This window comes from Arvicanthis niloticus, chromosome 5 (assembly GCF_011762505.2).
Source record: "Arvicanthis niloticus isolate mArvNil1 chromosome 5, mArvNil1.pat.X, whole genome shotgun sequence".
Lineage (NCBI taxonomy): Eukaryota > Metazoa > Chordata > Mammalia > Rodentia > Muridae > Arvicanthis > Arvicanthis niloticus.
Window position 1 is genome coordinate 19,049,653 of NC_047662.1, and position 26,864 is coordinate 19,076,516.

Below are 26,864 nucleotides of genomic sequence, written 5' to 3' on the forward strand. Positions count from 1 at the left end.
ACAAGCTGGGCAGATTGTCAGCTAACACTAAGTCTGGAAGAGCCCTCTTTGGATGAATGGAACTTGGCCAGCTTTGGTTTCACGCTATTTGACTTGGACATGAAGTTTGGTTAGCTGTTTAAATTACAGTCAGCATCACCTCCTCCCAGAAGCCTCCTTGACCTTCTCCACATCCCATCTGAGACAGCATGAACCCTCCCAGACATTCATGTTGTTGGTGTGATGAGGGAGGGTAGGACAAGTCTGAGTATTGGCTCTCAGGCTCTTACCTGGCTCCGGCATTGTCCACTCTTTGCACTCAAACAGGCTGCTGGGTGCCGATAGGTCCCCAATACCGGCCCAGTTCATGGCCCGGGCTCGGAACTCATAGAAATGGCCTTCATGAAGGTTGGTGACCTGCAGAGATGGAAGGTCAGACTGCAAACTGAGGCTGGGGCAGAGAGGGGGGAGGTGCACCATGGCAGCGGGCTAGCCAGAGCAGGAGACTCGTGGTAGCTTCCAATATGGCTGTCCCAGGGGCCCCTGGGTGGCAGCGCCTGAGGAACCTAGATGCTTCCCAGGATGCTTTTCTGCACCTTGCATAGCAGTAGTGATGGAGGCTGAGACCGTTATCCAGTCTCACCTTGCACACTCGGCTTGGGATGGGCTGATGGTTGACTGGGTGCCAGTCTGACTCCTCTGAATCATGCTGGTCCACGAAGTAGCCCAGGATCTTGCCACCTCCGCGCCTCTTGGGGGGTTTCCATCCAATGACCATTTCATTCTTCCCACAGTTTAGGAGTGCAAAGTCATATGGGGCCGATGGGGTGGCTGTTGGAGGCAAGGACAGAGGAGGGGGCCCCCTGGGGTGACTGAGCTGGGCAGTGGGACCCCAGGGAGCTGATGAGCCTCCCCTGTGGGTGCCCACCCAGATCTAGGAGTCCTCTCTGAGCCAGAAGTGTCTTGCTCCCTTAAAGGGTGCCTCGGAGTCTCACCTCTGAGCCTGGGAGAGCCTTCCCCACCTAGAGACACCCAGGATCAGTATACACAGTGGCTTCAGGCCACTGTCCCTTTCTCCTTGAAGGAAAGGGTGAACAGAAAGCTTCATTTCCCTCGACAGAGGATTGGAATCAGACCTTCCAAGGCATGGCCTTGGCTCCTGCCCACGCCAGGCTTCCCTGGGCATTGCAGGTGGGTGCAGTTCTGGACTCACCTAGAGCTTGCTTGACCCTGATGGGCTGTGTTGCAGCTGAGCTGTCGCCAACCCCAGCCTCACTGACCGACCTGATGCAAAAGTCATACTCCTTCCCAGTCCTCAGTCCTGGGACTGTGAACCTGGGAGAGAAAAGTTCAGCAGTCAGGGGCATCCAGACAGCAGACATTGTCTGAGTCACCTTGTGGGATAAATGGTCGCCAGCAGGATAGGAGCAGACGGTTCCAGGCTAAAGTATTTCCCCAGTATATAGTGATATGTTATGGAATGGCACGCGGAGGATGTTGTCCTTAGGGTTGTAAAGAATACCCGTTCTTCTAGAATCTCTCACCCACATGTGAAGATGAGAGGCTGGGGGATGGCACTCTTGGAAAAGTGTGTGCCACGCATGCCTGAGGAGATGGGTTGGGTTCCTAGCACCAACACAAAAGTGGAGTGTGGCTGTGTGTATGTACAACTTCTGCTCAGGGCGTATGCGAGGGCAGGGACAGGATCCCTTCGGTCCACCGAGCAGCCAGCCTAGTCAAGTAGTCAACTCCAGGTTCATCGAGAGACCCCGCCTCAAAGAATTAGGTAAGGTGCTGGACAGAGAACTCAACCTCAACACCTAAGTTGGGTTTCTGGGATCCATACGGTAGAAAGAGAGAACTAATTCCTACAGGCTCTGATCTCAGCATGCACCCAGCTTAATAAACAAACATAATTAAAAAACATTTCTTAAAGGCTGGGCTACAGAGATGGTTCACTGGGTAAAGACCTTGCAGGCCAAACCTGAGGACCTGAGTTTAGCTCCTCAGCAGCCACACAAAGCCAGATGTGACAGTCTGAAATCCTAGTACTCCGAAGCAGGGTGGGGAGCAAGGTAGGAGAATCACCCAGGGGTCACAGGTCAGCTAGCCTGGTGTGCACAGGTGAGCTAGCCTGGTGTACACAGCAGTGAACAAGAGAGATAGCCTGGTGTACACAGCAGTGAACAACAGAGATAGCCTGGTGTACACAGCAGTGAACAAGAGACCCTGTCTCAAATGAGTTGGAAGATGAGGACTGACATTAAAGGTTGACCTCTGACCTTTAAATGTGCAGGGTGGCATGTGCGCACACACACATGAACATGCGCACATGTGAGCACACACACATACACAGATTGACTGTGGAAGACATCTGATGTTAACCTCTGGCCGCCACACTCATGTGCACAAACCTACCCGAAAGCACACACACAGGCACACACAGGCACACACAGGCACACACACAGACACACACGGAGGCGTGCGCGCGCGCACACACACACACACACACACACACACACACAGAGCTTACAGCAGTGCCCGGCCTGTGAACCGGACTTACTTGGTGTCCTGGATGGGTTTGTTGTTCACTGTCTGCCACTCTGATGCTCCTGCTTCTCGGGAGTAGATGTAATAACCCAGGAGTTCTGAGCCACCATCCACAGGCTCCCAGGTAAGGGACACAGAGGTCTGAGTGTTTCGGAAAGCTTGAACTTGAGCTGGAGGAGGGAGAGTCGCTGGAAAACAGAGGAGCAGAGGGAGGACACTGAATTATGGTTCCAATACGTGAGGAGGGGGAGGAGGAGGAGCGTGGGGCATTTGGGAGGACTTCCACAGCAGTCAAGGCAGTGGCTCGACTCCAGATCAACTACAGAGCTTTGGGACACCCACTCTCTTGTCCTACAAGCCGTCTTCGATCCTAACTCGAGCTCTAAGGCCTTCTACACTAATCTTCCCAATCAACTGCTCTCTCCCCATCTCCCACTTCCTTCTCTCTTCCTCCCTCCCTTCCTCCCTCCCTCCCTCCTTTTTTCCCATTTAACTTTTCCCAATTTGGACAGCTTTCCCCAGTCCTTAATTTCAGTCTTAAAAGCAAAACCCCTAAATAACAATTTGGTTTTCATTTCTTGAAACTTCTGTATGGATTTTTATGGTTACCAATGACCAAGTTGCTTGAGCTGGGACTTCTGTGACTTGCTAAATGGATGGACAGATGTTTATTAGTATGTGTATATGAAGGTGTAAATGCATGTATGGCAGATGGGTGAATGGCTCTGTGTGTGTGTGCATGTATGCAGGGTGGGTGAGAGGGTGTGTGTGCATGTATGCAGGGTGGGTGAGAGTGTGTGTATGTATGCATGTATGGGTGGGTGGGTGGGTGTGTGTGTGCATATATGCAGGGTGAATGAGTGTGTATGTGTGCATGTACGGGTGGGTGGGTGAGTGTGTGTGTGTGCATGTATGCAGGGTGGGTAAGAGTGTGTGTGTATGCATATAGAGATGGGTGGGTGAGTGTGTGTGTGTGCATATATGCAGGGTGAATGAGTGTGTGTGTGTGCATGTACTCGGGGTGAGTGAGTGTGTGTGTGCATGTATGGGTGGGTGAGTATGTGTGCATGTATGCGGGGTGGGTAAGAGTGTGTGTGTGTGTGCATGCATGTATGCAGGGTGAATGAGTGTGTGTGTGCATGTATGTGGGGTGGGTAAGAGTGTGTGTATGTGTGTGTGTGCATGCATGTATGCAGGGTGAATGAGTGTGTGTGTGCATGTATACAGGTGTGTGAATGTGTAGAAGCTGAGATGGATGAGTGGGTAGGAGTTGATGATCCCGGTGCTCACTATTGTGACCCCCACAGGAGGAGCCATGAGGAGAGGGGCATTTCCTCCTGGCCTCTCTTCCTTGTCTATCCCTTCTCTTTCTTCTTTACTTCTCTCTCTCTGTTTTTATACAGTAAAATCTACTTTTATGATGCAAAGAAATATCTTTTATTTTTCTCTCCCTTCTCAACTTTCTTTTCCTGAGTTGTACCAGTGTCTTGTCCTGGTGTAGCCGCTGCGGGATCTAATCACAAAACATTCCTTGGTAAGGCCCATAATCAAAGAGAAATGTTGATGAGACCAGGATCAAAGCAAAATACCAATTGCCCACTAACCCATTCACATGTGCCACGGATACATGGACTGCAGTGATTTGAATGGGAGTGGCCCCCACAGGCTTATAGAGATGAATGCTTAGTCACCAGAGAGTGGAACTGTTTGAGAAGGATTACAAGGATCGAGAGGATATATATGTGTGTGTGTGTGTGTGTGTGTGTGTGTGTGTGTGTGTGTGTGTGTAATTGAAGGAGGACAAACCCAGGGCTCTGATGCTCTCTCCAGGCAAGACCTGCAGCCACCAGACTTTTCTGGGACAGCTTTTCAAGAGATGATGGCTATTCCAGGGAGCCTGCCGATCTGATCTCCTCAAAGGATGGAGAACTGTGGAATCCAGGCTTTAGAAGAAGAGAGGCCTTGAGAAAATAGGGTAGGATGGAGCTGCCATGGGGGACTCAGGAGGAGTCAAAAGTTGGGGCGAGACAGTCACCAGGGGCCCCAGAAGACTGAGCTTGGCCATTGACCACACCAGTTCTGCCTGGAGAGCCAGTTCTCACATGGTCTGGCCACTGTGGAGGGAGCAGGAGCCTGTGTAGGAAGTCCACCTATGTAAGAGGCTCAGCAGAGACCTTAGGACTGAGAGTCACCCGCTCACACTCAGTGCCTGTGCTAAGCTCAGCTGGACTCTGTCACCTGTGAACCAGTCATCTGGGGAGAACCCCCATCTCTCCCTAAGCCTGCTGCCCAGAGAGACAGGATTTTAAAACGTCATTGGCTGGAGGCCATGGTGCTTTTCAGGTGCAGTGGCGGGGGCGCAGGCAAGGCTCCTCCCTGAAGCCTGAGTTCTGAGCCCAGGTTTGACAGTCTAGATAATTTGTCCTTGTCTGCCATGGAGCAGCGTTACTTGGTACCTGGCTTGCCCTTCAGGGCGACAGGCTCGCTGGGTTCTGAGGGATCGCTCATGCCGTACTGGTTCAAGGCTCTCACTCTGAAGACGTACGATTTCCCCTTCTCCAAGTCCAGGAGGGCGAATCTTGGGGACTTGATAGGTGTTTCTGTGCTGATGGCCTCCCAGGTTCCACTACCTATGATGGACTGGAGGGCAGGAGAGGCTGGGGTTGGCTTAGTGGCCTCTGGAGCCTGGCTGTGGGCTGGGCCCTTCCCCTGCAGGCTTCTGGAGCAGCTGTCTGCAGCTTGGATGGCCCCTGGGCACCTGATCTCTCCTTCATCTGCTTCCTCAACCTCCCCACTCTGATGCCTGCTGAGCCCCTCACCTGAGGCATGGCCAGTCCCGATTCTGGCTCCACTGTGGCTCACACAGTGCTAATGGCATTCATACCTGCTGTCACTTGGGCCCAAACCCTCAGAACGAGAGACCCCAATCTATGCATTAGCCACAAAGCCAGCTGACACCACCTTTAAAACACATTCAGGGCCTAATTCTTCACACTTCCCACTTCCCACCACACCCTTGATCCAGGCCAGCTTCTCCAGTTGCCCGAATGCCTCCTGCCTCTCCTTTCTAAGTGCTGAGATTACAGGCATGTACCACCATGCCCCGTCTTTTCTTCACTGGCTCTCAGAGGGACCTTTTATAGCCACAGGCCACTGTCTGCTCAGAACCATCCCAAGCTCCCATGTCCTTCCCACCTGTTACCAAACACATCCCTGTGACTTTCTTCCAATCTGGCCGTAATCTACTTTCCTTTATTCACTACATGTGTCTTGGGTCTTCCTGATGCCTCCAGAGGCCCAGGTCCTGTCTCCAGGCCTTTGTACTTTGCTGGAGCCTATACCAGGAATGTTCTAGAATGTTCTCGGCTCCTATAGGTTCTTACTCAGAACTGGGAAGGCCTCCAATCATACCTAAGACTTCAGAAGTCTCCTGTTTTATGTCTTATTCCTTGGTACTGCCACGAGATGATGGACTCTTGGCATCATTTTTTTTTTTTTACAGTCTCAGTTTCTCAGGCCTACCCTGCTGCCCCCGCCTTGTCTCCCCCACCCCCATATCCCCAGGGCCAGGATTGGTCTCAGTTTATGGGAGAAAGGATGACTAAGGCAATGCATTTTCAGGAAAGCCTTGCAAGGTGGATGGATGGTAATTTCCACACCAGGGAGGGAGGGTAGGTGTTGTGATTTTTTGCTAACATGTCTGAACTTACCCATTAAGCAAGACTTGGACAGGGCATGTAAACTCGGGTGTGAGAGGTACTAGCTCAGCTCACTGCTATATCAGTAGCCCAGAAGGCAACTGCTCCCAAGCCTCTGGGAAGATGGAGGGCCAACAGCCACAGTACGGACCCTCTGACCCTGCCTCCCTGGCTCTTCTCCGAGGCCCACATGGCTGTCATGGCCAAGAACACACCAAAAAATCATCACAGGCTTCAGTGGATGCTACCATGTACCCCCTGTGTGCTGGCCTATGCTCTCTGCACATACAGGTGACACACGCATCAGGTCTATAAGGTGTATATTGATTGTTATTATGCATACTGTACCAGAGGAGAAACTGAGGCACAGAAGGGTGAACACAAGGGTCATACTGTTACTGACCAGCAGAGGCAGGCTTTGAGCCCAGGCAGCCTGAACCCGAGGTCAGATCTTACTGCCCAGGAAACAAATCTCTTTTGTGCATATCTTTGTGTGTGGGGATAGCACGTGTGTAAGTGTGCCTGTGTGTGTGTGTGTGGGGGGGGGCAGCCAGATGTTGACACAGTTGTTCACATTTGTTTTCTACCTTAGTTTTTGAGACAGTCCCTTACTGAGCTTTGAGCTTATTCACTGGCTAGACTGACTGGCCAGGGAAACGCCTTCTAAACGTGCTCACCAGGTTACAGGAGCCCACCGCCATGCCTGGCTTTCTATGAGGATGCCAGGTATCCAACAGTAAGTATTTTAACTGTCTTTCCAGTTCCATAAATTTTCAATTATCTCCAGTCCTCTTGGGCCAGAGAATTAGGGCTATTTACACATTAGTTGAAGAGAGGGCCTTTCTGGAAAATCAGAGATAGTGATTCCTCCCTAGACATTTTGAATTTATGGATTCAGTTAAGTCCTTATGGCATCTACTAACTCAGACTGTGCCTTCAGGAAGGAGTGTGAGCTGCAGTTACCAGCCCTGTACCGTACACAGAGCCCTGGCTATGTGAGATAGTCTCCCCCCTCCCAACCCTGTCTGCCTCAGGCAGACTTTCCAGTCTAGGATGGAGGACACTGAGTTACTGCAGAGGTTAGGAAATGGCTCAGACTCAAACGGCAGAGCCCAGATTTGACTGAATCCCTTCAGCGCTGTCCTCTGATTGGCCTTGTGGCCTTCTGTCTCCTTCACAGTCTCTCCTGCTTTGTCTCTGTCCCTAATGTTTCCTAGAGCTAGACATGACCCACACCCCTGTCTGATAAATACAAACCTCACTTCCCACCAAATATGGCCTTGAGTGGTGGCCCCTAAGTGTGACTCTATGCCATTGACCTGGGTGTAGGGAGGTGTCCAGGAAACCAGTGGATTTCATTATTGCTACAACTGTCTGACCCTAGGGTGCAGTATTTATGAGTATCTGGACTTTCACTATAAAAAGGCCATACATATAGTTTAGCCTCCTGCCTCAAAATAAAGCTTTGCTCAGGCCCTTCCAGGCAATAAATTCCCGTCTCTGAAGACCCCAAGGCTGTTCCTGGTGTTCTCCATATTCTGTTCCTCCTCCACAGATCCCAGAGTCTGCCTATTCTGGGGCTATTCCTAATTCCCATGCATACCTTTTCCAGAGTGTAAGTCAGCGGGGCTCTGCCCCGGGGATGTGGCTCCTCCCAGCTCAAAACTGCATAGGCCTCTCTGACCTCGCTGGCGTGGACATTGGTTGGGGCTGACGGAATGGTCACAGCATCTGGAATAAAGAGCCAATCAAGGGAGAAATGAGTGGGCCCTCAAAGACCCCCTAATCTCAGCCCTGCATTCCACAGATGGTGCTAGGAGCATGGGATGGTGGGGAGGGGAGGGAGGAGATTGTCCTAATGAATCCAGCAAACCTACTTAGAGCCAGCACCAGACTCCAGTTCCCCGAGGGCTCGTCCCTACAAGCCATTTATTCTACAGAAAAGCATAGCCAGGCAGTCTACAGCACCAACCCCGCCCCCCCCCCCCCCCCCCCCCCGCTCTGCTTGGTTTCCTCTGGCTAGACCCTCCTACACCCTGAACTTGAATAGCTCCCTGCTTTGCCAGTCAATGAATACAAGTTCCAGAACCACACAGAAGCTGGCTCCAGGGGCAGTCAGAGAAGCTCACACACACCTTCAAAATCATTCTTGCTGATGGTGATCTTACTGCCCAGGTCAAAGGGAATCTCTGGGAGGCAGGATGGAACATAAGGATTAGGTCAGAAGTCAGCGGGTCACCTCAGGTTCTGTATCCTGCCTGGTCCTGCTTGGCCTGGCAGCCCCGGCCATACAGCTTTAGGTATGGGCCTTTTGAGTCTAGCTTTCATGGAGTCCAAAGTGGGTCCTGTTGCTCATGGCAGATGGAGACAGACACGGGGGCTGTGTGCTTAGACTCCATGGAGTTGGGGCAAACCCAAGCAGGGTGGCTTCCAAGGGCTGGCAGAGCTGTGTCTTCAACACCCTCAGACATGGGGCTTCTGAGGGTACCTCAAGTAGCAGCTCTGGGGCTGGAGAGATGGCTCAGTGGTTAAGAGCACCGACTGCTCTTCTAGCGGTCCTGAGTTCAATTCCCAGAAACCACATGGTGGCTCACAACCATCTGTAATGGGATCTGATGCCCTCTTCTGGTGCGTCTGAAGACAGCGACAGTGTACTCATATACATAAATGCCCCTCCCCCCCTTTAAAGTAGCAGTTCTGGTTGGAGCTTGGACAGGTGTCTGCTAGGAATGGGTCTGGTGTCTTCCACCAGACTAGCTGTTTCTTCCCTCTCTGAGGAGGGGTTCCTAAAGACAGGACTGTGCCTTCTCCTTCAGACTAAGGGTACTTAAGTGTAAGGCTGTAAGTTTTCATCACACCAGGGCTAGGCACTGTCTTCTCTGTCTGAGATTAAGGGCTTCTGGAGGTTGGCTCAGGAGTCCCTGTGATGGTTAGTGCTAGACTGTCAACTTGATTTATAACCACCATGGAAACAAACCTCTGCATGTCTGTGAGGGAGTCAAATAAAATGGACCCTTCCTAAGCATGCGTCACACCATTCTATGGGCTGGGACCCTGGACTTATGAGCTGGGGCCCTGGACTTGGTAAAAAGAAGAAACCGAGATGGCCAGTGGTGGCCATGCCTCTCTGTGGGATCCTGGGCTCACAGTTCTTCTACTGTGATGGATTGTATCCTCAAACTGGAGCCCAAACAAGCACTTCCATTCTTATGTTTTTTTTGTTTTTTTTTTTTGTTTTTTTTTTTTGTTAGGTGCTTTGCTACAGTAGTTACAAGGGGAAACCAGGCCACTTCTTCCTGACTGAGGCATTCCCTTCTGAGTGCCCTGCCTGAGTCCCTACAATGTCCCCTTAGGATCTCACCCGTCTTCTTCTGGACTGCATCATAGTCACCCGTGACAACTGCTTCTGAGGCCTTGGAAGGGAGACTGGTGCCAGCCTTGTTGATGGCTCGCACTCGGAATCGATAGCTCTGCCCTTCAGTGAGGCCTTGGATCGGGCACCGGCAGGTTCCCCCAGGGGCCTGAAGGCAGGGCACCCACTCCTCTGAGTCACCCTGGCACCTGTGGAAATAGACCCTGGCTTTGAGCCCTTCTCAGTCTGTTTTCTGTGCACAGGCTGCAGCTGCCTTATGACCACGTGAGTCTTCTTCTCCCACTTAGAAGCCTTGCTCCAGCCAAGACCTCAAGGCCCTTCACTGTCTCCTAACACCACGCTGATCAGAAGAGCTTGCTGTGTCCCCAACACCAAGATGGGGCCTTCACTTCCACTCCCGTTTTGTTCTTCCCTGTCCTTGTCAATCACTCTACAATGGGGCATTGTAGAGAGACTATCTTGTGTATTGTATGGGTGTATCACCTGTCAATTAAAAAGACTATGGCTTAGGGAGAAAGGATTCTTGGATAAAGCCAGGAAAAAGAAGATGTGAGGAGACAGACGAATGGTACCTGATCACAAGCAACCAGCCTCGTGGCAGAATGAATGTAGGTTCGAATAAATGGGTTGTCTTAAGTTATGATTCTAGTCAGAGAAGAGCCTAGCTATATGGCCAAGGTATTTGTGAATATATTTTGAATCTGAGTCTTATTTCTAGGAGCATGGGACTGGGAGGAAGAAGTGGACCCTAACTTCTACAGGACATGCATACTTAGAGAGCTAGGAAACAGAGTGCAGGCTCAGGAACACATACAGTGGTCACTGGGCCCTCTACTCTTAGGCCTGGTTTTCTCGCTAGCTCCAGCTTCAGTGTTTATAGCACATGAAGGTAGTAGTGAGGTCTGTCTCTGCCCACCCTTCCCCACTCTTAGTGCATCCCTCTCGGGCATCTGACCTAACCACCAAATGCACAGGTACCCAGGCTTCAAAGTACTTAACAGTTTGTCCCAGAATTCTAGGCATCAGTGTGAAAGAGATTTGAAAACCTGGACACCTTTGCACTGTCCCCAGACTGTTCGTTACGGACAGGCCCTTGCCCTGTCCTGAGAACCAGGGACGAATGTGGGGGGCTGGTTCTGATGCTTTGACCAGGACTCTTGTGTTACCGATGCTGAAGGTCCTCACCCCCAATTGGTTTTTGATCTATCAATTAAGATGCCAGTGACCAATGGCTAGGTAGAAAGAAAAAGGCGGGACTTCCTGCAGGTAGGAGAGAGGAAGAGAATCAAGATACTTGGAAGAGAGATGGAACAGACCAAAAGCTGCAGGGGAAACTTTCCAAAATGTAGGCAGAAAAGGAAAGCAGCCCATGGAAGGGCAGTCTGAAAACATCTTGGGCAGCAAGACCAATGGGCTCTGAAGGTAACTGAGCAGCAAAGTTAAAGGTAGATTTGGAAGGTGTGTAGGTGAGTACCAGAGGGAAGGGCACGATAGCCTAGTCGCAGGAGGCTTAGAAGTGCCCAACCATTGAGCTAAAAGCATATTAAAAATAAACTAATGTGTGTATGTATTTTATCCACAGATCTGAGATAGCTCTTGGATGGGTACGTGCCTGCAACTCATCCAGAGCTCAAAGCAGTGTAGACAAAACTACAGGCTACAAATGAGAGTCCTAGCATGGAGCTTGCCTTTTCTACCTCTTGTGCCACTCCCCCCCCACCCACCCCCCCATCCCATGAGCTGTTTGTCAGTACCCTGCCCAAGGGGCTCTGCCACACCAGAATGCAACTCACATCTCAATGGAATAGCCAGTGATGGTGCTACCCCGGGTGTCGCTGGGTGGGACCCACGTCAGGGTCAGGCAGTCTCTATGCACATTCAGACACCGGACATTTAGTGGGGAGCCTGGGGCTCCTGGTTTCTCAGCTGCAGCATCTGAATCCCAGGAGGAAAAAAAGGGTTCATCCTCAGCCTGGGCCATTTGGGAGCTAAGATGTCTGTCCCCCCGTCTGAACTCCTCCTCCCTTGAGTCCTCAGTTCTGGCCTGGAGGGCCAGTGACAGGAGACTAATCTGGCCCCCACTAGACAGCAACGGCTGGTGAGGGGCGACAGTATCATTTATTAGGTGTCTGTTTTACACCAAGCACCTGTACAGTTGACATAATTAATCTGTGAGCTCTAGAGCAACCTCCATTTTGGGGGTGGAAAACTGAGTCTCACAAAGGTACAGCAAGCAACATGTTCAGGGGGATCCAGCTCACAGAGTGACCATGCCAGAGGCCAGGGTCAAGACACCAGATATCAATAGTAAGGAGGGCCTTCCAACACTGTACAGAGCCCTCCCTCCTGGTCCCGGCTACTCCTGGTCCCCACCACATCTCTGGGAGACTGTGAAGACTTGGCTGTGTCCTTTGGATCCATAGGACGCTACTGTAGAGACCCTTAGAGACCAACCTGACATCCTCATAGTAGAGGAACCCAGGTTCCGAGAGTGCAGGGGCCTTGGATGAAGTGGTCACCTTACCTCTTATAAAGACATAGGCACTCTGCTCCTGTGGCCCAAAGGGGGAGGAAACTCGGATTGTGTAGAGCCCCTCGTCCTCCTTGTAGGCACAGGACACCTTCACGGAGGCCTGGCGGTCTGCGTAGAGTATCTGCCTGCGTGTTGAAGACCTCAGAAGCCTGCCTGTGGATGGTAAGAGGGTCCAGTGTGAGCTCATGGGGGGATCCTGGTCTCCCTCAGGAGCTCACAGAAGCTCGTGGCTTTGGGGACCCTGGAAGGGGCATGAGAAGGCTGAAGGCCAAGACTCAGTGGGTGGTGGAGGTAGGGACTTTCAGGGATCTGACCATGTGGGCTCTAAGGTCTCCTCTGAGAGATCTGAAGGACAGGATCAGGGCTCAGTGAGGGTGGGGTTGAAGGAGAGTAATGGTTTAGGAAGGTAGTTAGCAGGTGAGGAACTAGGAGGGCTGTGGGAAAGGGGAAAGAAAGTTTCTGCTCCATGTACAGAAACTCAGCAAGGAGCCTCAGCGGAGAGAAGTAGTAATTTTTTTTTTTTTTGAGATAAAGTCTCAAGTAGCCTATGTGTCCCTCTGACTTCTGCTCCTCTAGTCTCTGACTCCTGAGTCAGAGCGACAGACATACGCTTTCACGCTCCATTTATGTGGTCCTGGGGATAGAACTCGGCTTCCTGCGTGATACATAGGCAAGCACTCTATCCATGTTGGAAGTGGGCCTTACTGAGAGATGGGAGCTTAGTAAAGGGCCAGGGACTCATACAGGGAGGAGGCAGAGGGGACAGAGGTCAGCAGAGAGACCTTGAGTGGCATTCTTGGAGCGGCCTTGCCCTGAGCAGCCTTGGAGAAGGAACCTAGCTCCTCCTCCCTGTCAGCACTCTGTTCTGAATGATAGACAGGTTTGGGAAAACACATCCGTCTTGTTATTGCAGCTGTCCCTCAGGCTCCCCCACTCTACTCTCCCAGAAGGTGCCACCTTTCTGGGCTGAAGGCAAGGGCATGAGGGAGGGTTGATGGCCGTGCTTCTTGCCCGTAGGTTGTAGGGCTGGTCACAGTCAGGCTCAGAGGGCCCCCTGCTCTCACAGAGTAGCCTGCTCTAGCCCTTTTCCTGGACCATCCAGGAACTCTTTATTCTGAACATATGTTGGGGAGAGGGGCATGGCTGACCCCTGGGGTGGGGATGGATATTGTCCCTGGGTTGGGAAGGAGCCTCAGAAAGGGATGGGCTCACCATCTCTGAACCACTGAATTCTCTGCTCGGCTTCTAACACATCATCTGAGAACAAACAGGTCAGGGAGAAGGGCTCTTTCTCTTGGGCAAAGATTGGCTTCAACACCGATGTAAACTCCACATTGGGGCCGAACATAGATCCTGGGTGGGGACAGAAACATGAGATCCAGGTCTTTGAAGACACTAGCCTGTCCTTGATCTAAACGGGGACAAGGACTCTTCTGCGTTGTCCTCACTCCTCTGGTCAGGATTCAGTTTGTTGTTTTCTTTCCTTTGAGACAGGGTTTCTCTGTGTAGCTCTGGCTGTCCTGGAACTCTTTGTAGACCAGGCTGGCCTCGAAATCACAGAGTTCTAGCTACCTCTGCCTCTTGAGTGCTGGAATTAAAGGTGTGCTTTAATCACCATAGTTCTTAAAGGTACATCAGTAGGGAGAAAGTCCTGGGGTGGGATGGGGGAACCAGGAAGTCAGCATGGCAGTTGGGGTCAGCACCTGTGACAGCTTTCCAACAAAGAATAGGCTTTGAGGGGAATGGTGACTCTTCTGAGAAGAACTGTGGGGATCCCCACGCCCTGCTCCCATCCTCAGCCCACTTACGTTTAAAGATCTCTGAGTCAAAGCCAGCATCTTTTCCCAGGTAAGCTGCCAAAACAAGACAAATGCAGCTGGAGACATCTCAGACCCCACAATTCTCCTACATTTAGGGACATGGTCATGGATGTGGGCTTGAGTTCTGACTTGTCAGTGGCCCCTGCAGCAGCTCTGAGGAAACCCTTTTATTATTTATTTATTTATTTATTTATTTATTTATTTATTTTTTGGTTTTTCGAGACAGGGTTTCTCTGTGTAGCCCTGGCTGTCCTGGAACTCACTCTGTAGACCAGGCTGGCCTCGAACTCAGAAATCCACCTGCCTCTGCCTCCCAAGTGCTGGGATTAAAGGCATGCGCCACCACCACCCAGCTGAGGAAACCCTTTTATGTTCCTGTTCCTCAGTTTCTTCTTCAGCAAAATGGGAGCCGTGATTGCTCCTCAACAGTGTGGGCTGTGAACAAATTGGGTTTCATGCATAAAGCCCCTAGTCAGTGTCCAGCACACAGTAGGTGCTTTATAAATGCTGATTTTCCTCTTCTTCTGAACTTGCTGATGGGACCATACATTGCCCCCAAAGGAGACACTGGCCAGAGACTCTGGAGGTGTCACCAATGATAGGGTCAGCTGGAGGTTCAGAGGGAAGTGGACATGACCCCCAGAGCCAGCTATGAGCAGCTGCCTCTAGCTTAACTCTGTCAACCCTCACAGATGGAGGAACTGAGGCCGAGTTACCTAGGCTAGCCCCAGTAGTCTATGATGTGCTTCTGGCCCCCAGAGTGAGGTTTGGAAGGGGTACGGGTGGGTTCTAGGGGATACACAGAGCTGGTGGGAGACTCAGTATTAGAACCTGGGGTCCTGTCTCACAGCACAAGAACATGCATAGAGACCCCTATGTCGCTATGGAGACAGACAAAGCAGTGTCCTTGAGTTCATGTCTCCATCGGGGATCTTTGAATTGCTGGCCTTGATGGAGGGAGGGAAAGGCAGAGGATGATGAGGGGGGGAGGTTGGATATCGAGACGCTGTGTGTGACCTTGGGCTTCACTCTGGACACAGCCTATGGCAGCTCAAATGTCTACACGGAGATCCTGGCTGGGCGACAGGGACAGCTGCCTCCCAGGAGCTATCTCAGGAATGCACAGACCTTAGAGGACTGCAAAGGACAGTCTAACAAGATTGTGACAGGCTAGGAAGGCAAGGCTGGACAGCTGCCCTGGTTGGGCAGGTGAGACAGAGAGAGAGAGAGAGAGAGAGAGAGAGAGAGAGAGAGAGAGAGAGAGAGAGACACAGAGACACAGAGACACAGAGACACAGAGAAAAAGAAAGGCAGAGACAGAGAAGCAGATACAGAGAGATAGAGAGAGAGACAGAGAATATACCATGTAGGACCTCTCACTCCAAAGCCCTGAAGGCCAGGTATGGCATTCACAGAGGGACAAAAGACATCATTGTCTCTCAAGAGCGACATGTTAATCTTATCTGCACCATTTCACTGACCAGCTACGAGCCTCTGAGGAGGGAGCAGGACTCCATTGTAAAGTAAGCCGAACCTTCAAGAGGTTAGGGGGCTTGTCCAGGCCCCCCACAGCAGCTAAGGCAGAGACAAGAGGGGAACTCAGGTCTGGCTGGAACCTGGGTATCTGGCCAGCTGTAAGCTGTGACTTTTGAATGTTCATGAAGCAACCTCTAAGAGGATGAGGAAAACACACAGGAGAAAGCCAAGAGAGGCAGAGGGAACGGAGTAAGGACGGTGCATCCTTTGCCCTCCCGGGTCACCCTTTCGGAGGCCCTCATCTAGGCCGGCTCCAACAAGCTATGGAGATGGATGTCAAGGTCACTTGGAACAGTTGGCTAGGGTCTTCACGGCCGTCTGTTAGGGGGTAGTGAAGCCTGAAACCCAGTCTGCTCTGTCCTCCATTGTAGGACAGTCCCCCTTTCTGATCCATTTACCTAGTTCACACAAAGTTTAGTGACTGAGCCATGCCAGTTATGACTCTACAGAGCTAAGTCAAGGCCAGCATAGGACAGAGACAGACTGTATATACATGTATATGCATGTATATGCATGCATAAGGAGTGCTGAGGGGTGGGGGGATGACCCCCTTCTCCTCCTGGTGGCTCTCCATACACTCCTCAGGGACAGAGTATATATGTCATCAACTCACCTAGTTGGCCTTGCTAGTCTGAGAGAGGAGGCTCTTTCAGTCCAAAGGCCCCCAAGTCCCCAGTCTCAGCTCATGTGCCATCTTAGGTTCATGGCTATCTGCTGGCCATGGGCTTGTGGGCCCCAGCCTGTTGGGGATGGACAAACTTACTGCGGATGAGGACTTTGGCAAAGGAAGAGGCCTGGCCGTAGGCATTCTTCACCAGCACAGTGTAAGTGGCTGAGTCTTCAACTGTGCACCTGAAAAGGAGGGAGGGGGAAATCCCACAGGATGCTCAGCTCCATGAGGAACACAGCACCCCCACCCCCACCTCCTAAATATCAACCTAAACCAGCTCAAGGGAAAGGGCTTTGAAAACATCATGTACTATACTGTGTTGTTATTACTGACTGTAGAAGATCAGAGAGGTAGAGGGATTCTCCCAGAGTCACACAGCAACTGAAATTCAACCCAGTTGTCTGTGCCTCTTTCCAGGCACTGCTTCCTGCCCTACTGACATCTCCACGTCAAAAATCATGAACGGGGTTTCTTCCGCTCACACCGGGCAGCAGACTTGTTGAGGCCTAGTGCCAGTCCGTGCCAGAGCCAGGCACAATGCCCAGATCTTCTGTTTCAGACCTGGGTCTCACCACCAGCCAGAACAGCCCCGTGTGTGCCCCAAAGAAGCTTGACTGGTTCTCACCCAAGGTACCCTGATGGAGGAGGTGCCTCTCTGGCCCCATCAGCCAGCCAAGAGCCCCTTGGTGCCCTGCGTTCCCTGGCACCTCAGGCAGATCGCTCTTGCTGGATCTCAAGCTCCCCCTGGCCCCTAAGGCCTTCTGAGGATGACTAAACCAGGGTACCAGAGCTAAGTTCAAGGCCAGCATAGGAGAGAGACAGACTGTATATACATGTTTAGCCTCAGTGGTATTGGGACCCGAGTCGTGGGGGATGGGCCACGCTCTGTCTGTGCTTTTACCTCCTGATCTCCAGGGTCAGCAGCCCGTAGTTGTTGGTGATTCGGTACTTGCCGGCTGGAAAGAGACGGGGATCGATCCGGATGTCGTTCTTGTACCTGTGGAGACACAGTCTCTGTGGTAAGTCAGGGGAACGCAGAGTGTCCATGATTCCAGACTCAGCAATATGTTGCTCCCCATCTGGCTACACCTCTGGTGGAACTTTTACTGCCAGCCTCAGTTGTCCTCACCTGGAAAATAGGAGCACACAGGGCTGGCCCTGTACACAGGGTTGCCTCTACAAGGTTGCTGTGCCCCTGAGGTGGGGTAACACTTCTTTGGTCCTGCCCATTGTAGATGCTCAAAGACTCATTCCAGTCTGGGGTAGCTGCCAGAGGTGTCCCAGGGCACACCAGGGACAAGGCCTTGTGTTTGGACTCCTCTTTGAGGGGCCTGGACCAATGAAAACTCCAAATCTTTCTTTACAACTCCCCAGGGCAGATGCTTATAATTACTACTATTTATTTATTGAAGTTTTGAGATTGGGTCTCAGGTAGCCCAGGCTAGCCTTGATTTAGAAATGTAGCCAAGGATTACCACAGGCCACTAATATCCTGCCTCTGTCCCTCAAGTGCTAGGGTCACAAGTGTGCAGCTACCAAGCCTAGTTGCTGCTGCTTCCTCTTTCTCTCCTCTTCCCCCCTTCCCTGTCCTCCTCCACCCCCTCCTTCCCCAGCTCTTCCTCCATCTTCTTTGGAGACAGGTGTCACTATGTAGCTCACATGAGCCTTGGATTTGAGACTCTCGGGGCTCAGCCTTTGAATGCTGGGGTTACAGGAATGCACCCCCACATCTGGCTTTCTGTCCCTAATTTTAGCTCTTAATAAAATCACCCAAGGAAATTGAAAGGTCTTTGCCTGGAGCTGGGGTACAGGCTGGGCTGGGGACATTTGCCTAGCATGCGCCAGACCCCGGGTTGTATCAACAACACGGAAGCATAGGCAGTTGAGGTTGAAGAGAAAGATGGTCCTTCTTGCAGACAGAGGGCACCCCAGCCTCAGGCCCAGCCTTTCTTGGACCTGGCCTGTCTCTTTGGGTGTCCTGTTTATCTCCATGGCCATGGAACAGAGACACATCCACTCTGTCCCCAGGCTGTACCCATTTAGGAAAGGGGCCCAGCTAAGTCTCCTGTGGGGAGGGCAGTGTCTAATCTGGGCACACATCTCACCAGGCTCCGAGGGCCAGGCCCCTAGCCCACACCTGTCAGAAACATTCCAGACACCTCAGGCTGTCCAGGCTCTGCCTCAAGGCGCAGCAGCTGCCAGGCCCTAAGCCTTATCTTGCCTGCCCCTCCAGCCAGAGAGGCCTCAGGAAAGTGACTTACTATTTGCCTAAATTTCCCAATGTTCTCTGAGATATTGTCTCACTGGGCAGCTCAGGTCAATTTCAGACTTGTGACTTCCTGCCTCAGCCTCCGGAAGCCAGGGTTCACAGGCCTATGTCTCTATGCTTACTCTCCTGGGATATTTTGATATCCTATTCTATCTGTCTGTCTATCTATCTATCTATCTATCTATCTATCTATCTATTTATTTTTGTTTTTTTTGAGACAGGGTCTTACTATGTAGTCTTGTCCTCAAACCTTACCTTTTTTTAAATTAGAAAAAACTTACATGCAGGAGGTGTGTGGGGAATTTTGTATGTCAATGCAGAACCCAAAGGAGCCAGAGACTTTGACTTCCATTGAGCTGGAGTTACAGACAGTTGTGAGCCACCAACATGGGTGCTGGGAATTGAACTCTGGTCCTTTGGAAGAGCCGTATTCACTCTTAACCATTAAGCCATCTCTCTAGCCCATATTCTATTTTTAAGGGTATTCCCAGCAGTTGCTGTCCATCTCTTTGCCTCTCCTTGGCACCCCTCTGAGCACTGAGCTCCCCCAAATACCCAGGGGTGTTCTTGGGTTTCTTCTTGCTCATGCGCAGTTCCAGGTGTGCACCATCCTGAGAACAGATCCCCCCCCCCCCCGCCTGCACCACACAGCAAGTCCGTCCTCAGTGACTGTGACAGTACTCAGTGTGTTTGCCTCCTGAGTGGACTCTCCCAAGAAGCCTGGATCTTAAGTAGGAACACACCCTTAGAGACCAGTCTTAGGGTGCTGCTCTGGGATCATCAAGCCAGGAACCTCAGGGGTCACCAACCAGTGGGTCTGGCCTTGGCTTCTACCCTTTCAGGAATACTTGGCTCTGTGGTGCTGGAGCAGAAACCAGCCCCCCTCCTAGAGACTCCTGTGGAATGCCTTAGATGTGGGCTTAAGTGCCAGGGTGGGTGGGGCTTGGCTGCAGGTGGACAGCCAGCAGTTCTGACCCCCTCCATCCCCACCTCTGCGGACTTAGCCCAGACCTGAGTTGGAAGCAGACCTCTTACTGGGGCCAGCCGCTGGCAGGTGGCGCTGCCTTGGCCACCACAGCACCCATTGCCCAGCACACTGTCCAGTGCATGACTTTGAAAGTGTGCCAGCTGGAACTGGCCAGCCTGGAGGCCAGCTTCCTTCAGATGTCACTCGTGGCTGCGACCCGCCTCCGTTTTTTCCATCTGCAGCTACTTAGCACTTGTGTGCTTAAAGTTAAAAACAAAACTTAAAACAACAAGAGCAACCCCCAAAGACCTAACCTGCTGCTCTCTTGCTCTGTGGCTATCAGGAGAATCCCCAAATCTGAATTCTGCTCCACTTTGGCTATGTGCCCTTAACTAAGGCTCAAATGGGACAAAAGTGGCCGTCTGTGTAAAGGGGGTCCCTTTACTTTTACTTCTGTTTTTACACCATGTGATATTGACCCTCCAGCTCCCATGCTATCTCTTCTGAGAAGCCTTCCTGGACATTTCAGGCTTGGATAACCATTTCCTCTCTTCCCCTCTCTCTGTTGATCTGAGCAGGACCGTGAGAACACTTCTCCGTGGCCAGTTCTCCCTGGGCAGAGCAGTCTTTAAGGGCGAGTCCCTGACAGGGCCTGGGACAGTGATATTGGTAATGAATATTGTTGAAAGTCCTTTCTTATCCTGCAGCCTGCCTGGCAATGGTTCTAAGACCTAGTAATCAGGGACTCCATTACGTGGACAACATGGCTCCCTAGGAAGTGGCCACATACCCCATCTCCAGCACCTTGCTCAGAGCATCCCCCAGATATAAGGCTTCTGGGGTGCTGTTATGCTTCTAGAAATGTTGTCTCCTGCTTTCTCAGCTCTTCCCACTTCTGTTTCCTAGCTGTGACTCTCCTGCCTCAGTCTCTTAAGGGCTGGCTTAACACGCATGTGCAACCTTTATGCCTGCCTCTTTCCCAGCCCTTGTCAAGTTCTGAGGACTTCCTCTGTGGGGCACTAAGCCCTTAGTGTGAATCAGCTGGGTAAGGGTCTTCAGCCTATTCTCTGAGCTGGAAACAGAAGCAAACTGAGAAGCAGATCCAAGGGGTTAAGTCATCTACCTGTGGCCACACCCTGATTCAGTGGCAGGTGGAGAGAACACTAGGCCTGACTTTAGGCTCACATTCCAGACCTGAGCCCATCCTCTCAGTGGGGTCCTGCCCTCCCCACCTCTTCCCTAGCTTCTGGGCTTTCTGTTCTGACTCCCAGAACATTCTCGAGTTCTGAAGATGCCCAGCTGGGAGCAGCTGTCTTCTCAGGTCACGGAATCATATTTTTACAAGGGCTGGCTCTCCAGGGGGCTCCAGTCTTCCCCACCCAAGGCTAAGAATAACTAAGGCCCAAGCCAGCCTGAGGCTCCCAGGCAGCTGTCGTTGCTCTGTGTGTAAGGTGGGTGGAACTCAGTCTGTGGGGTATGGCCTTGCTGAGGCAGAGGAACCTTGGGTGAAGATGGGGGACCCCCAGAGAACTCCAAGAGAGATGGAGGGAGAGCAAAGACTCTACCTCCAGCCCTAAGGGCTTACCAAGTGACCTGGAATGGAGCAGAGCCCTGGATGGTGCAGGTCAGCAGTACTGCGGTGTGCTCCCAGACGGCATGTGATCGAAGTGGGATCCAGAACCAGGGGCCTCGGCCAGAGCACAGCTCAATCAGTTCCTTGGCCTCCCGGACCTTCTCCTCTGTCTGAAGGTGAAGAAGTGTGTGACTTCAAGGCGCCAGGGATGGCTTCCCCACCATGCTGCCCCCTGGCATTCAGACTCTGGCTGAGCCCTCATCTACACCATCTTGAGGCAGTGTTGCTCAGTGGTCAGGGAGTGTGCTCTAGGACCAACCACGGGATTACAGGCAGAGCCTTATTCTCCTTTCCTGTAAAATGAGGATGGTTAAGATAATTTATTTGTTCACCCCTGTAGGGGTTTTGACAGGGAGTAAGTCAATCCGTTAAGAACATGGGGGACAGGGGTTTATGTAAAGAAACCCTGTGAAGTGTGACCTGGGCAGGGGGCAGGGAAGGGACCTCAGACCCAACACAATTGTGAAGGTCTTCTAGACACTGGGAAGTCATCTACAAATCTAAGGTCATTTAATTTCTACCTCAGCACAGAGCTGCTATAACCACACCCGAGTCACACATGGGAAACTGAGGCTCAGGAACAGCCTGACCTTTTCTCAGGTTACCCAGCTGAGGATAGGGGCATCAGAATTGGAATCTAGGGCCCAGGCCTTTTCCTGGATACCTTTGGAGAAGGGGGAGGAGTAAGGATGCAGCATTGGCGGGGGTCAGATTCAAGGCTGGGGTCTCCCCAGCACCTGCCTCACCCGTTGCCGCAGCGCTTTCCAGTCTCGTCTCTGACGCAGCAGCCTCTGAGTCCGTAGAAAGGCCACCTCCATCCGCTCCAAGTCATTGCCAAAGCCTACCCGCTTCTGTCCACGCTCCTCCAGCTCCACTGCGGTGCTCTGGCACCTCAGCTTAGCTTCCCTGTAAGAACGGGACTCAGACATAGCCATAGAGGCTGGAAGAGTCCACGCCCCCAACCCCACAAGCTAGTGGTACTTGGGAGTGTGCCTTAGGCACAGCCCTGTATTCTTGTAGCTGGCAGACACACTGAAAGGCGACTGGGGTTTGGTACCATCATTGTTTCAAATGTGCCGAGCTCTTGGGTTTGATCTACAGCACCGTGTAAAACACACACTTTCAATCCCAGCACTCAGGACGCAGGAGACCAAAAGTTCAAGGCCACCTTTGGCTACGGAGCAAGCTTGAGGGCTAGCCTAGTCCACATGAAACCCTGTCTCAAAAAAGTTTGTAGGTAGCTATGTGTGTGTTGCCAGGGATGACCCTCCTATGACCAGAACTTAAAGTGTGTAGTTAGGACTGGAGAGTGAGGCTCCTTAACAGACACTTGGCCAATTTTTGATGTGTTCAGATGTGTCTCACAGGACAGGAAACCGAGGTCCAATGACTTGCTTGAGGACAGCAGGACTGTGTCCCAGACATCAAGCCCAGGGCTCTTCCCTAAAGCTGTGCTCCCTCTGGCCACACTCAGTCATGCAGGGACCTTCCCTTCCTCGTGTGAGCCTTGTGATTGTTACCAGTCTGTACCCCATGGCCAGTTCCTCTCTTACTTGTGAAACGTTGTGGTAATGAGGATGGCTGCTTGGGGACAGTCCTTTCCTGCTGTGGGGACTCATCCAGGGGGTAGTGTGAGGCTTGGCTTCACAGTGTCTGGTTTGCATTCTGCCTAGCGTTTCTGCAAAAGGAACTTTGGCCAGATCCATTGTGTGTCAGTAGGAGCCCATGGAGAGGTAGGGGACAAGAGACCAGGGACCAGGGTCAAGGTAAAAGTCCTTCTGCATCCAGTGACAGTCATGTGACTTACCAGGACAACTCTGAGGAGGCTGTCAGGGCCAGGGCAGCAGCCAGGGCGTAGTCTTCAGAGCTGAATTGATGCTCCTCTTCACTGACAGGGGAAAGGGAGGTCAAGGATCTGGGGAGATTTCCTGGGGTCCCCAAGACCATGACTGGACATTAGGGTACCAGAAGGCAACCCCAAGCTCCTCCCTCATACTGAGCCTCCTTCTCAATGTGGGGGGGGGGGCGGGGGTCTCAGAGAGCAAGGCTATCTCCCCACCCTAGACAGGGCTGTGCCTCCTGTTAGGGTCTGGATATGAGGCATCCCCTAAAGGACTTGTGTTGAAAACTCAGTCCTCAGCTGCTGGATCTACTCATTGAGAAGGGGCTGGGGCACAGGGGGCACAAGGGGCACAAGGGGCACAGGGGGCACAGGGGCCACAGGGCCACAGGGCCACAGGACCACAGGGACCCCAGGGACCACAGGACCACAGGGGCTGTGTTCTCATCATCAGAGTCAATCCATCCCCTGCTGGGTTCAGTTTGGTGGTTTTATCGGGAGCAGAAGAAACATCTAGAGGTGTAGGCAGTAGGTTACAGGGAATTTGCCTTGCTCCAGGTTCACTCCTTTTCTTCCTTTCTTTCTTCCTCCCTCAGTCCCTCCTTTCTTCTCTCTTTCCTTCTCCCTCTCTCTCTTCCTCTCCCTATCCCCCCCCCCCCCCAATCTCTCTGGCTATCTTGCCAGCATAATGTTTGTTCTGCTTCACCTCAGCCTCAAAGCAATAGAGCCAAGACTGGAATAAACCCCATAAAGGGCTAGGCAAACAAACAAACAGCAACAAAAAATCAACAAAACCAAACAAAACCAAAAACTCCACTCTTCTTCTAATGTGTTTTTCTCAGGTGCTTTGTCATGGGGACAAAAAGTCCTCAACACACTCCACGTGGGACTGTGACTCCTCTCAGACAGGGTCTGTAGAGGATTGCCCCTCGTCACTTTTATTCAGATGGGGGTCTGAGGTATCTCAGAAGGTGGGCCTGTGCTACCCGTCTAAGATGGGAGTCCCTGGACAGCTGGGCTATGCATCCCCTCCTGGGGTGGAGCCACGGTGGGGAGGGGCCTCAGGACCAGAGGTGGGGTCACAGGGCCAGGGGTGGAGCCACAGCGGGGGAGGGGCCATAGGACCAGGGGTGGAGCCACAGTGGGGAGGGGCCACAGGACCAGGGGTGGAGCCACGGTGGGGGATGGGCCACAGGGCCAGGGTACTCCCACCTGCTGCGGTAGGTTCGCCTCTGCACAGAAGAACCCATATGCAGGCTGTGCTCCCGCTGCTCTTTCTGCTCCTCCTCCTGCTTGTGCTCCAGCCTGTGGACCTGTACGGTCTGGGAGGCTTGGGGCTCCCCAGCACTTCCAGGACTGTGGGGCAGAGTCATGACTGCGAGCACAATAACCTGATAAAGCCAAGGTGTATATGGTCAGTCGTCTTACCAAGCACCCATTCTCCTTTCCTTCTGGGAGCATGCAGGAGCATTTTTTTTTTTTTTTTTTTTTCTAGAGCAGTGGTTCCACCCTTCTGGCCCTTTAATACAGTTCCTAATGTTGCGGGGACATACCCCCCACCAACCATAAAAGTATTTCACAACAACTGTAATTTTGCTGTTAGGAATTGTAATAGAAATATCTGAGATGCAGGATATCTGATATGTGACCCCCAAAGGGGTTGAGAACCACCGCACTATAGGAGCATAGGGATGGAGGCCTGAGAAGGTGAGGGACCATGGTGACAAAGGCAGAGTCTGGCTTCTCTACTGTCCCTCGTGCCTTGGGAGTGGGTGAGCAGAGACCCATTGGAGAGCAGAACCCTGGCTGCCGGCCGCAGTCCTGTTCCCTTCATCCCTTTCTCCAGGGCTTGGCTTTCCAGATGATGACAGACTGCACGCTGCTGTCCCAGGCTGGGTCTAGTGTCAGAATGGGCAGATGTCCCCTCTCTCTGTCTAGTCCTACCCATGAGCCTTTGCTGGTTTCCTCACTCCAGCTTCTCTTCCAAGCCATGTTAATTCACAATATGGGGACTGTGAGTCTGTGAACTGGTGCAATCCTACGACCCTAGTTTCTCCTTCCTGCTTCCAAGTGCGTGCTCTTGGACTTTATATCTTGGCTCTCTCATCGGTAAAGTGTGTCCACCACACTCCTGGGATGGGCGGTCATAAGGTTAACTGAGAGCCTGGAGAAGCGAGTCCCACCTAAATGTCAGACAGTCCTACCAACTTCCTCCGAAGCCTTGTAATAACACAAGAGGCCTAGAACTTTCTCCTCTTTAATCCCTTTGGTATTTTTAATCTGTACCCTATAATTTGCTACTCATTTAGAAAGTGCCCCCTCTTCCTGCTTAGTTCCTACCTGTATGTAGGCTGTGTGACTTGCTGGTGGCGTGGCTTAGCTGCTGAGGGTCAGCCATGGGCACGTATGTATTCCATTTCCTTCAAGTTTGGTTTTCTGTGCTGCCCCAGCCGTGACCATCAGGAGGTCAGTGGCTTGCAGTAATCAGCAGCCATTAAGGGCTGCTCCCAAAGGTCCCTCGGCTCCTGACAAGCATCTCAGCAGAGCCAAGAGTGGACAGTTGCCCACTTAGGCCAGGCTCTGACTCCTCCTGGCTAGATAGCATCTCTGCACGCAGAGAACTAGCCAAGCTTGTTCATGCTCTCCTTCTTCCCCAGCCCACAGGGTTGATCCGAGGAGCAAGACTCGGGCCAACAACGAGGGTTCCTGTGCTCTGACGTCAGCACTGGCCCTCTCTCTGACGCTCTGCTCTAATGAGAACAGCGGCCCACTGGCATTTGGCCTCCAGACCCCCTCCTCTGCGGTGAGCCATGGATGCTTTTTAAAGCACTGACTAAAGTGTGGGATTAAGCAGCCCAGGTTTGTGGCCTCCACTGCCCTTTCCCACAGGATGAGAAGCAGTACTGGCTGAGCGGGAGTGGGTGCTCCCTGCCCAGTGGGTTGGCACAGGCTGGGACAGGCATGGCTCCCCAGCTCCGCCAAGGCTGTGATGATCTGGCCTGGTTAGTGGAGGCTGTTCCTGTCCCAGCAGAGCCCTGTGTCCTCATTCCCTGTGCGGGATGAACCTGGCAGCCCCAGGATTTGGGACTGCAAGGTCTATGCTTTTTCTCTGCCTGTGAGGCCAAACAACCAGGACTCAGCCTGCACACTCCATCCCTGCTGGACTTGCTGGACCTGCCAGCTCAGGCTCCCTGACTGGTTGTTGCTCCACACAGCAAAGACTCTAGTTCCAAGTCTAATCCCCAAGCACCCTTTCTTTTCTTTATATTTAGCTTCCATATCAAGGAGGACTCACATCAGAACACTCAGAAAACCCAGGGCTACACAGAATAGTGAAATGAGGCAAGGGCTGGGATACCCTGTTTTCACTTGGGGTACCACCAAGCTCAAGTCTCCCAAACAAGCCACTTTCCCAACACAATTACATATATACATTACAAACACACACACACACACACGTGTACACACACATGCATACACACACATAGATATACACACACCCTACAATACACACATAAACACATACCCTACAACACACACACACATACCCTATAGCACACCAGACACATAGCCTATAACACACACACATAAACACTATACATGCACATATCATACACACCTATACATATACCCCACACACTATACTATAGACAGACATACCACTATAGTCACACAAATACATTACACAATAGACACACACACATCATAGACTTTACATGTAAACCTATGCACAGACCACCCCCCACATCATATACACATACACAAACCCATACACCACAGACACACATACACTATAGTTATGTACACTACACATGCATCATAAATACCACTCCCCATAGGTTATTCACTGTGGAAAGTTGGGGTGTCCCTTAGTAGGGCTCCCTCAGCCCGAGATCCCTACATGTGACTCACAGAAACAGCGGTGTCCACTCGGGTGTCTCTAGGACAGTAAGAAGCTCCCTGGTCTCTTCCTGCCCTCAGCTCAGTGAGGACGGG

At 51.9% G+C, this 26,864-nt stretch overlaps 1 protein-coding gene across 1 annotated transcript in view; it reads right to left on the reverse strand.

Annotated features, from left to right (window-relative positions):
* The window catches only part of Myom3 (myomesin 3), a 50,698-nt gene extending 23,834 nt beyond the window's left edge, over nucleotides 1–26,864 (reverse strand). Inside the window, exons 1-19 of the mRNA XM_034501696.2 lie at nucleotides 26,781–26,864; nucleotides 24,081–24,259; nucleotides 22,836–22,916; nucleotides 21,775–21,934; nucleotides 20,981–21,138; nucleotides 17,061–17,156; nucleotides 16,253–16,341; nucleotides 13,942–13,986; nucleotides 13,346–13,486; nucleotides 12,125–12,286; nucleotides 11,394–11,535; nucleotides 9,589–9,788; nucleotides 8,363–8,416; nucleotides 7,831–7,958; nucleotides 4,986–5,169; nucleotides 2,543–2,717; nucleotides 1,193–1,314; nucleotides 623–810; nucleotides 270–396 (exon numbers count right to left, since the gene is read on the reverse strand). Coding sequence (XP_034357587.1) covers nucleotides 270–396; nucleotides 623–810; nucleotides 1,193–1,314; nucleotides 2,543–2,717; nucleotides 4,986–5,169; nucleotides 7,831–7,958; nucleotides 8,363–8,416; nucleotides 9,589–9,788; nucleotides 11,394–11,535; nucleotides 12,125–12,286; nucleotides 13,346–13,486; nucleotides 13,942–13,986; nucleotides 16,253–16,341; nucleotides 17,061–17,156; nucleotides 20,981–21,138; nucleotides 21,775–21,934; nucleotides 22,836–22,916; nucleotides 24,081–24,241 — 2,413 coding nt within the window. The 5' untranslated portion in view covers nucleotides 24,242–24,259; nucleotides 26,781–26,864. The remainder of the gene's footprint in view (nucleotides 1–269; nucleotides 397–622; nucleotides 811–1,192; nucleotides 1,315–2,542; nucleotides 2,718–4,985; nucleotides 5,170–7,830; nucleotides 7,959–8,362; nucleotides 8,417–9,588; nucleotides 9,789–11,393; nucleotides 11,536–12,124; nucleotides 12,287–13,345; nucleotides 13,487–13,941; nucleotides 13,987–16,252; nucleotides 16,342–17,060; nucleotides 17,157–20,980; nucleotides 21,139–21,774; nucleotides 21,935–22,835; nucleotides 22,917–24,080; nucleotides 24,260–26,780) is intronic.